Source organism: Cyphomyrmex costatus, unplaced genomic scaffold, assembly GCF_001594065.2.
Source record: "Cyphomyrmex costatus isolate MS0001 unplaced genomic scaffold, Ccosl1.0 scaffold193, whole genome shotgun sequence".
Taxonomy (NCBI): Eukaryota; Metazoa; Arthropoda; class Insecta; order Hymenoptera; family Formicidae; genus Cyphomyrmex; species Cyphomyrmex costatus.
In genome coordinates this window covers 1,374,873-1,386,432 of record NW_017275965.1, presented here as the reverse complement: position 1 = coordinate 1,386,432, position 11,560 = coordinate 1,374,873, and the positions used below count along the sequence as shown (strand labels likewise).

The window sequence follows — 11,560 nt, the reverse complement described above, 5'->3', positions numbered from 1 at the left end:
TCGAAATAGGTCAGCCGCCAGTTAAATGCACGATCGAGCGAGATTTCCTAGCGCGCTGTCCGCGAGCGCGGCGTAATGAAGACGAAGAGGAGAAAATCGCAATAACGTAACAATAAAGAGTCTCATTTGAAAAATCGCGACGTAATCGCGCGTTCTTGTCGAGAGTCCATGGACATGCGACAGAAGCCAACTCGGTCGCGTGAGATCCAAGGGGGACACGTTGTCGCCGCTCGAAATTAATTCGATCGGCGTCGATTGACTCGCGTTATTCGTTGTGGCACGTCGCGATATGGGTCGGACGGACGGACATTGTTACGTGACACACAAGGCCGAGGTGGAAGCTGCGCTGTATGGGAAAATGAAACGAGGGAGAAAAGAGCCGTGACAGCGCTGCGTTACGCGATGAATGAATAGTCGCATTTGCGACGCGCGGCTAAACGGCGACTTCAGCGGGATATCTGATAATACATCCCAGCATGATTTTTCAATCGAAAAACGATACTCGCACTCGCGGAAGTATTGTAATTGAAACACGCCCCTTTATGCGCGTGGAATTACGTGTGATACAATTACTAGTATAATTAAAGATGACGCTTTTGCAACCAAGACAATCGCGAAGATTGTATCGACGAATACGAGAAGATGTGTAACAGCTGTATCTTTTCTTTAACGCTGACATGAATTTTTGTAATCGGTTCCCTGACGTCACACTATTACTTTGTGCCCGACTGTGCTCAACTCTCATAAAATAGGTGCAAATTTTGGTGTAATGTTGTATTGGTTAATGTTTTTCAAAATATTTGTGGATATTGATTCGTGTGCGTATTAAAGATACGAAAGTGGAGATAATAAATAGCATTTATGCGCCTCATGTATAAATGTAAAAACACGTATTTTATCGTCGCCATGAATTCGTAAAATGTTTTTATAACATAATACAATTTTAAGGAAATTTTTCATGTTAAAATTTTTCAATAAAATATGATTTTTAAATAAAAATGTTCTTCTAAATTAATAAGCTTTTTCAGAACTCACAATATACTACATAAAATCCATGCAAAGTGTGAATTGTACAAATAGTGCACTGAAAAAAAATTACTAAACCTTAACATATTTCTTGAAATAAAAAACTGGTAAAAGTAAACATTTATTTATAATATTTGCAGTAAGTAAATATTTACTCAATAAAAGTGGAGTAATTAAATCAATTAAATTGATGGATTTTCAAATAAATACGTTTTACATTTAGTAAATATTTACTTCAGTATCATTCCATCAGATATTTATTAAAATTTACACTGAAATCTTTTTCAATGTAGCAAGTAGAAAATATACGTGTATTTAAACTGATACATGCGGCGTATCCTGGACCCACTTAAAGTGTATGTATGTACATCCAATTGGACACACAAGACAGTTAAAATATTAATACAGATTTTCCTCTAAAGATCTAAATTGGGATTAAAATCCATTCGCAAGATTTGCACAGTTCATATGATATTCGCTCTTAAATATACAGGCTGACCTTACTAATTTTGTGCTCGCTTTTATAATACACCCAGGATTGGCGCGTCGTAAAATAATTTTATACAAACGTGTACTAATGCGTCATCGGATCGATCTTTTTAATTCGCCTCCGTTCCCACTTTTTCCGAGAAAACTGATACACGATGAGAACGATTTGAGTGTCAATGTATGTGCCAGCCCAGAGGGCGTCGATCACCATATCCACTAATAACAGAAAGAAGAAACGTTATAATTCGCGAGTGTGTTCCAGTGCGATTCTGTGCTTTTCCATTTCTTATTAAGAAGATACGCGACGAGTGAAGTGACGCGGTCCAGAAGCACTTTCAGAATTCTTCTTCTCATCACGATGATACGTGACGAGCGTTAGAAACGGAGGAGGTGAAATGACGTGGTCCAGAAACGTTAAATTTCAGAAATCCAGCGCCGGAGACGTCGCGATGCGAGCCTCGCGCGCTCGATCTCTCGCCGCACGCGTACGTCGCGCACGCACACACGCGTGAGCAATTCAATTAAGGAAGCGCGGACGTGCGTGCCCGTTCGCTCGCGTGCGCCCGAGCCCGAGATAATTTACGCCGTACTCCTCCCCATGGGATGAATGAACGTGACCCACGCATTTTTTCCTCCCGCTCGGGTCACGACGCAGAGAGAAGAGGAAGGAAGAAGAGCGGCAGAGAAAGAGGGGACGAGCGAAGGACTAAGGAGACAAATGAGGCTGTGTGTATGTGTATGAATTGTGCGTTTTAAAGCGACCGATAAGGCCGATCTGTCGTGATATCGAGCGCCGAAGAGGGATCCCAAAAATTCGCATCTCGCTTTACCTTCGCGGCGAAAATCGAATCTGTGACTGCCAGGCGACATCCACTTCGTAATCGCGTGTGTTGCGCACGCGAACGATGTGTCATTCATCAAGGTAATGAAGAACAAAGAAAACAACGACGTATTGCGCACTGATCCTCCGCGAAGATCGCAGCGCATCTTCAAGTGATAAAATCCTCCAGCGTCTTTTCTACCATATAATACATATAAAAAAGATATAAGAGTGTGGTATTACGATACGTTAGACTTCCGGACTCACTCGCGGTTTTATTTACGCGCGAGGATTGAGCGTATCGGCGCGTATCGGTCCCTGATTTCCCGCGCGGAAGCGTCTCGCGAGTTCACACGAGTGAGACAGTAAAATCGTCACAGTCGTGATAGAAGAGAGAGATGAGCCGAGGGCATCTGCTCAGCGTGACACACGCCAGCGGTCTCTCCCCCCCGCGATGCGGATAGATGCGACGTGGGAGGATCGTTATCGGACGGGTAATAAGGTCGAGAGCAATTGAACTCTTGGCGCGGCGTCGGTGGATTTCGTCGTTGATCCAGAAGAGCGGACGACGTCGCCTTCCGTCGGCCATGGAGAAGAAGAGTGGAGGAGAGGCGCGGCCGAAGATCGAGATCGTACGGGTCTCGTCCATCGAACGCAGCCACTTCCGACCGCTGGACGGGGTGCAGCTACGCGCGACCTACAGCCACGTGCGAATGGGCACTTACTGCCCGGAACCGGAAGCGGCCGCCGGCGGACCAACGGAGAACAAGCCCCCCGCGCCGATCGAACAGACGCGACGCTTCAAGAAGTGAGTCGCTCCTCCTCGATCGATATCAAGACCAGAGATCTCTTTGCATGATGCATAATACATAAGCATGAAAAAATCAAACCTCCCCCCCCCCCCCAAGGAGTTTTTTTTATTTCACGGAAAGAAAGGAAATGAAGTACTTTGGTTTATTTTCTTATGCATTATTACGTATGTTATACGTTAACCCGCAGTTATCACAATACACATAGATAGTGTTACTGTAAGCTTTTAGTCTTAAGGAATTGACCAATTATAGTCGATTATTCTTCTGATATTCGACTGTGATTGATCAATTGTCCAAGACTCTATGCTCTTGCCCTTACTTTCATTTACAAAAAAACGCAATATTTCGTTATCGCGATAATCAGCTTCGCGAAGATAACAGCTGACTAGCCGATCGATAATGCCATTTTTTTGTTATCTTGTGTCTTGTATATTATCTCATACAAGATATCCAATAAATTGTAAAAAAAACAATTTTTTTTATTCGTTTTCGGCGATGCACGAGATAGAACGATTTGAGAAATACTGTCTCTTTGCAGAAATTTGGGACCAGTATCAAGACTGCTGAGACGTCGTCATAACGCGACATGCCTTGCCACCAAATCCTGTGATAACATTTATAGCGTGAATAGGAATAGTAATTCTCTGGACTGGAGAGTCAACCAGAACGCCAACGAACAAGGTAATTCATTAACTGTGACTCATAACATCGTTAACGAACTGGAGAACTTGGGAGTCGGTCATTCAATTACGACTTTTTCACTTCTTTAAAATCTTTTTCTTCTTCCTGGTAATTGCATCTACATAAATTTTTCTCTTTACATAACTTATATACATGTAAGCCCATTTAAAAACTTTTTTTTATTTAAAAAGGCATGTTGCTCTACTAAAACAATATAACTGAGAAAAAACAAAGTTTCCAAAAAATAAGTTTGAATATTTTGAAATATAAAAATTTGTAAAATATTTTAAAATGCAATGTTCATATAATAATTGATTATAAAAAAATAAAAGTGGGTATATTTTTAAAAATATTTTTTTTAGTGTTTTGCCGCTCTTTTTTCTTCTTTATTTCATCTTATACATATACATATATTTCGTGTTTATAAGCATCTAAAAAACTGTTATTTTAATTCAAAAAATTGAATTAGTATTTTCATATTCGCATTTTCATTCTCGTCCTCCATACAAAAGAAAAAATATTTCTGAAATTAAGTTTAATCAGATAGATTAAATTAAATTAAACTAGTTAAAAGAGAATATAAAATACTTTCGTAATTTTCGAAAATAATGCGGATGCGATTTGAACTTGTGATTTGAAAGCTTCGGTCGCGGTCATTTTTCGTTCTGCTCCTTTCCAGATCTACAAGCCAGACAAAGCAGCAGCCTGGACTGGAGAGTAGGAAGATCCGTCACTTTCAGCTCCAACCAGCTCCACTGGGGAAATGCGACGCGAAGCGCCGAACAGCTTTCCAGAAGTACGCCTCTCACTTCCGATCATCTTCAGACACCGAGCACGAGGTATGCTAATCCACGTCGTTGCACCTCGCGTGCAAATCCGTTTCATGCACGCAACGAAAGCAAATAATTTATGACAGGCTCGTCTGAGAGCGCGGCCGCCAAGCAGAAAAGTATAACGGTAGACTTTTGCGAGTCGTGAAGAAATCAGCGGGCAGTAATAACTCGGAGGGCGGTGGAGGTTTAGCGAGAAGCAAACCGCGATAACGTCGTGTACACACAATGTATGTACACGCAACGAGGTGGCTACTAGGAAAACGCAGTACATATTCGGGTTACATTGAAAGCAGCAATTAATTTGCTAAAAAACAAAGCGGGTAACGTTCGCTCGGAAGACATGCAATGGGAATGTAAAACTCCACGGAAATGCAGTTCGCCGCGGAAAAAGAAGATAAATTGATTACACTTTTATGAAATAATTAGCGAAGTGAAAACTGCGTAGGTTCCGTTTATTCTAGGATTCAAATTACGTATAAATAAAACATTGACGTAAAAAAAAAAGAACATTCAAAATTCCACGTATCTCACTTATATTTCAAAAAAAAAGTGACGCAACTCAGAAAATTAAATTTCTCATAGAAGAAGAAACACTGTCTATCAACTTTCGACAGAAAATTATTGACTAATCGAATAACATCGATAAAAATAATATACATATGTACTCAACATAATTAAATGTCATATTTATCATTTTCACTTCACAACTGCTTAAATAAACCATTCTTATTGAATTTTGACATTTTTTCAATCACCCTTTTTGAGCCGTGACTATTTTATATAAAGTTAGAAGCATCAAAAGCGAGAAAAATACATGAAGAAAATTCTTGCAAAAATTGACATTAAAAAGTAAACATTTTTTTAACGAAACAACATTTGCCATTGATAGAATAGATTTGTATTTGTAAAATATACCGACAAGTCTCTCTATATTCGAGTAGTCAATAAATATATTCAAATAAAACATTTTAAACTGAATTACAATGTACTTGACCAAAAAACGAAACGAGGTATACGATAGCTGTTGAAATAAAATAAATTTTGTATTAATTTGAAATAAAAGAAATTTTCACATTTTACAAGTGTACTCCATCAAATGCAAATATTGTTTTATTGAAAAGTGTACTTTACAAGAATTTTTATTATCTTGACAAAATGTTTATCAGCAACCAAAATATTCGTAATGAATGATCACAGAAGCCTGAAGTTAATTTACTTCTAATAATTAATAAGATAATATCATTTACTTGTATTACCCATAATAATAATTCAAAACGTTTCTGAATTGTGACACTTTTAAAGTGAAAGAGTGATATAGTATAAACATCTCAAAGAGAAAGGAAAGGACGCTCGATAAGTTTATCAACTACAAATCACTTTGATTATATTTCACTCGCGACTCTTTTTATATTGGCGGAGGGTGAGTGATAAAAATATCGCTTTAGATCGAAACTTGTGTCGCTATTGAGACGACTATCCCCGCGCCTGTCCCGACCCGGAAGCAAGGGTTCACTGCAGTCGTCGCCGACAATTTGCCCCTGGGTCCAAGTCGAATACTCGACGGAATCGATCGAAGGAAGCAAACGAGAGGAGTCACAAGAGAACGATGCCAGCTTCCAGCAGGAATTGCAGTTGAACGAACTGCGGAAACGGATGGCCGGGATTGCCTCCACGTCCCAGGTGATTGGTAATCTGCGTAAATGTCCCGTTCCGTCTTGTCACGCGCAATAATCGATAGTTGTCTAATTACCAATCCGTCGTCTGATAATAGATCCGTCGACTCGTATAAGGAGAGTCAGCAAAAGGAATATGGAATTGACAGCAAAAATGACTATAATTGTAGCACATTTTTCATGCCTATACTATACATATATTTCTTTTAGTATGCCTATAATATTATAAATATAATTTACTATTACTGTGACATTAAAGTATAATAAGTATATAAATGGAGCTCTTATCTTAATCATAATTATTTAATCATAATTATTTTATCATATAATTATATAGTCATAAATACAAAACACTTTTTCTCTCACAATCGATGTGTGAAAGTGTATAATAATTTTAATAAAATTATGATTTATCGTTAACTTTTTTTCCAAGTATTAGATTCGTAATTATCTTTTAATAATATTCATAATAATAACAATCACTTTAATAATCTTAAGATCCAGATGTTTGCTCCGAAATTTTCTTTTGCGAGTTCAGTGTACTCTTTAAATTAATGTATATCTTTTTACTTAAAATTAACGTAATTAAATGACAGAAAGTATTTGATTTTTTTTTATTTTGAATGTCAGAAATCGTGATTATGTAATTTAAAATTACGTAAGATGGAAAACATTTGTTATAAGCAACTTTTCATAAAATAATTTTTTAAATGTCAATTGAACCCGCAAATATCATAATTGAGATTAAATAGAAGATCCTATGATCAGATTTAAAAAATAGGACAATTTTGAAGCTCGACCGATTGTCCGATCTTCCTATTGTAGTACTCGTAGTTAAGTAACGATCAATCAGACAAACGAATTTACGATCGCTTAAAGACTGCCCGATGGCGTCATCCGGAACGAAGCTGTATCGTAGGTGCGCCCATTAATAGCTTCCGGCACGATTGCTCGAAATAGAATACGATGAGAAGAAAAACGCGGCGGATAAACTCTCCATTTATTTCGTCAGATGATTAAACTCACTTAGCGCGTCCTTAAGCCATTCACCCCGATTCGCACCAAGTTACAATCTCGTCGCGATTTTCGCCCTAAAACAGGTTTTATTATCTGTCAGATCACGATGAAGGTCACTATTAAGGATGGCACGGGACAACAGAATCTGCCGCGACCCAGGATTCAAGTGCAGGAACCCGAAACCGAATGTAACCACCGGAACGTCCACACAGCGTAAGCTTTCACTCTTCTCTCGATCTTTTTTCCTTTTTCTTTTCCGCTTCCCTGCAACTGATTCAGCTTGAGAGACTTTATCCCAAGAATTGTGTCGATGCTCGAAAAAGAGAAAAGTGCACGTCGATTTCCCATCGCAAACATGAAGCGCGATGTCCAACTTCTACGTGCGTTTTATAAGTTTCAAGGATGAGCGAAAGAAAAGTTCCCGGATGCTGCGAACAGCACGTGTGAAATGCGAGAGAGACTTTTCTTTCGATATTCATCCCGCTAACGCAATTCCCTCGCTGCACTCATATTCATTCAACTTCACGATTGCATGTGAACCTTGCGTTTGCTGTGATTCTCGCAAATAAAAGGATTTTCTTTTATGCCATGTATATACCATATCCAATAAACGATTGTATGTCTCCTGCATTGTAATATTAATCTGCACCTTTATAACAAAATCGTTGCAAGACTTTTATAACTTAAGCACATAAACCACTAACGTACTGATGATTTCTTGAACGTATAACATGCATCCACTGGAAAAACGTTGTCTAAAAAATTAGAAACATTTATTATGATTGGAATATATTCATGTATTAAGGTTTTTCGTTTAATATCGTAAATAGGTATTATTTCTGAGACATCTAATATTTCGATTATATTTCGATATATAAATCTTCCATTTTCGCGAAAACTTTTTTACGTACGCGTGGTTATTGGACTTATATTCAATTCGCAAAACAAATCAATTAGAGAATATTTAATGTGTTAATCATTAAAAGAACAATTCACGTGTAATCCATAATGTTTTCTTCTTTAATATTTGTCAATGAAGTAATATACATATAATTACAAAAACAGTCTTCGTGATATACAAATGTTTTTCGAAAAAAAAAATGATCCTGACATAATAACGTTAAAATAATACGAATATTGTATTAATTCGCAAAACAAATCAAACATTTTGTATATTAATCCGTAAAAGGATAAATTATATGTGACTTATACAATTTTATAGAACTGTTTTTTTCCTTTTTTAATATTTATCAGTGAAACTATTTGTATATAATTGTGAAAATATCCTTTGTATAGATAATTTCTGTAACATTCTATACAGATATACATTTGATTCTAAATATAGGAAGAAATATTTCTAATAGTTAGAAATACTCAATTTACATATTAAAATTTTTGTACGTCTCAACTGATATCTTTTTATATACATCATTCTCTTTTTATATTTTCACTCAGAATATTATCACTCGCTTAAATCAGCAGGTTTCATAAAAATTTATGCGTGCGTAATAAATTTATGTTATTCTTCAATAAAAAAAATTGCGAGACTAGAATGTTATATTTAAAGGAGAACTATTTCACTCGCAAAGAAAATGTCTTAATTCGAGAAAATGTAATATCGATTGTCATGAAACAACAGCTGAACTTAAAACACAAATCTTTCTTTCTATTTTTATCTCTGTCAACAGAACAATATTGAACAAAAAAATCATACAAAGAATCACGCTACTCGTGGTATGTACATATGAAAGTGTAAGAATAGCCATCATAGAAATGATTCAAGTATTTTTGAAGACGACATACCATGGCTGATCTATAGACTAGACAAAGATGATTATCTTGCATTGGAATTTCAATCATAATACCTTCCTCCGCACCAGGATCCACAAAATCCATCGTTTCTTCTGTCTTTAGCGTGCCTTTGACATCTTGTGTATGGAACTGTATTATCACATCAAGCAAAAACTCGCCGTTCTCACTGGCACAATCATCCTCGCTGTCATTGGCCAGTGTGTCACTACGAGACAACTTCTCATCTGAAGACGAGGAAGTTTCATCTACGTCCACGCTATGCTCGTGTTTACTCGAATGCGTACCAACATCTGATTGACTATCAAGATACCTGGCTATCTTTCTTTTATCGGATGAATTTCCTGGGGAAGGAAGATCGTCGATTCGTCCCCTTTTTAATTCTTGACGCGTTTTATTTGTGTCTGGGTTGACCTCACTGGTCGAGAAATCTGAGATCAATGCTTGCGTTAAATCGTCCGAAGTATCTTTCAATAACGATTTATCATACAGTAAGGTATAGCAACCCGACGACCACCTCTGTAATTCTAACGTCATCTTAGGTTTTTTTGTTTTCTCAGGTACTAAATCGAGTCCTGTATACTTCTTCAACAATTGAAAGAAGGAGATAGATTTAAATAGATCACAGATATCTTTTAATGGTTTCGGCAGGGTTTGCTCATCAGCTATCTCGTAATGACGTATATCCGCCGGGCCGATCATCCGCCAGTTGATATCCTGCGATGTTAAATCGTTCGCAATTTGCTGGTACACAGATTCCTTCAAGAAGTTTTTAAGAAACGTGTAAGATGTCATCTCAACATCCTCTTGAATTTGTTCAATTATATTAGGTTCCAGGTAATCACTGGAAATCGAGGAATGCAAATTCACTTCGGTAGGACTCGGTTCTAGAAAAGTCTTGGCTGGTTCGCGTCTAGGCGGCTTATGGAAATCCTTTTTCAACGGGCCGTGAAACCACCCATTGATCGACCACCTACACTTGTCGTGCGCCAATACCTCGGCTACTTGATGATAGGAATTTTCCACTACTTCGAAGAACACGAGAGAGTTATATTCTGGAATTAATGATTTTACTACCTTCCTAGGCAAGCCTTCTTCGTCCACATCGAAAAGATCTAAAGCACCACCATCTTCCTCTGACCAATCATCGGTCAGATATAATATGTAAGCGATTCTTCTATCAATCATGTTATCATCGTGACATAATAAACGGTCGGTATTACGGTAACAAGCGCTTGACATCAAGATCTTTTCATTTAGCTCAATGTTTGTATTGCGACTCATCCATGACCTCAGATCTTTTTGAAAAGATCTGCTCAGCATTCGGATATACTTATCAGTGGAATAGAGCAGATCCTCGGTCTTCTCAAACTGATAGAGATCAAGGACTTTGCGCGTATGATCGTGACGCTTCAATTCGCTTTTTAAGTTCTCTAGGATCTTCTTGTCTCTTAAGAAATTTGATATCCTACATACTTTGAAAGGTTTCGATATGATTTCCAGATTGGCGTCCATAAAATCGCGATGGGAGTGCCAGTGCTTTTTGAATTCTTCTTGAAATTTGGTGCTGTATATGTGCTCCGAAAACAACTTCTGATCCGCCATCTCAGTTTTTGAAAAAACTACTTTTTGTCAAATCTAACATAAAAATCTTAAATCTACAAATCTTCTTTCTTCCTACAACTTTTCGATAAAGAAAATACTCATGTTATACACATGTCACTATGAAAATTGTCACTTAATACTTTACGATATATTTGGAATCATGAAGTACCATTTGGCCGGTCACCTAACCTCTTTGAGAATCTCAATTCGTCGTTGGCGAAGTTTTGTCGGCGTGTCTCCAGGACGATGAACAGCATCCGGTCGTATGAGTTGTCCTATTGAACAGAAGTGTCAATCAATCATCCTGATATATGAAACGCATATCCCTGGTATCCTACCACGTGGTCCTGCGAACAGCAAGTCAAAACGTCATTAATCGCAACTGTCATTCGCGACGATTATCACGATTAGACATGCAATAACAATTTGGACAATTCTACTGGAATCTACTTACTAAAATTGCGGCGAACATCAGCGTGTCAGAGAAACTTCTTCGGGCCTCCGTAATGTAACATGTGCGGCGACAGTAATAATAAAAACAACATCAATCTAGCATAGCAGCGCCTCTAACGGTCTTGCACAATCGTGTACTAAATACTAACCTTTCGAAAAACATCCGTTCCACCGAAGGTTGCTCCGGTTGCTCCAGATGGCATATATGTACTCCTCATTGACAAATATTAACATAAATACATATCCATGCATAATTATCTAATAAGTATACAAGTCTAGGACAATATTTAACGAATGTGCGTAAGATCGACGTACATTGATTATGAGTCTGTTCTTCTTAGC

General features: G+C 37.8%; 2 protein-coding genes across 2 annotated transcripts in view; one reads left to right on the top strand and one right to left on the bottom strand.

Annotated features, from left to right (window-relative positions):
* The first annotated feature begins 1,910 nt into the window (after positions 1-1,910).
* Positions 1,911-11,560, top strand: part of LOC108772909 (uncharacterized) — a 41,037-nt gene continuing 31,387 nt past the window's right edge. The window contains exons 1-5 of the mRNA XM_018538560.1: positions 1,911-3,143; positions 3,686-3,828; positions 4,508-4,667; positions 6,107-6,341; positions 7,452-7,564. Coding sequence (XP_018394062.1) covers positions 2,800-3,143; positions 3,686-3,828; positions 4,508-4,667; positions 6,107-6,341; positions 7,452-7,564 — 995 coding nt within the window. The 5' untranslated portion in view covers positions 1,911-2,799. The remainder of the gene's footprint in view (positions 3,144-3,685; positions 3,829-4,507; positions 4,668-6,106; positions 6,342-7,451; positions 7,565-11,560) is intronic.
* Positions 9,077-11,302, bottom strand: sud1 (Prolyl 3-hydroxylase sud1). Its single transcript, XM_018538561.1, has 2 exons — positions 11,220-11,302; positions 9,077-11,112 (listed from the first exon to the last, which is right to left on the bottom strand). Exon 2 carries the CDS (start codon positions 10,763-10,765, stop codon positions 9,077-9,079), a length of 1,689 nt encoding a protein of 562 aa, XP_018394063.1. The 5' UTR covers positions 10,766-11,112; positions 11,220-11,302.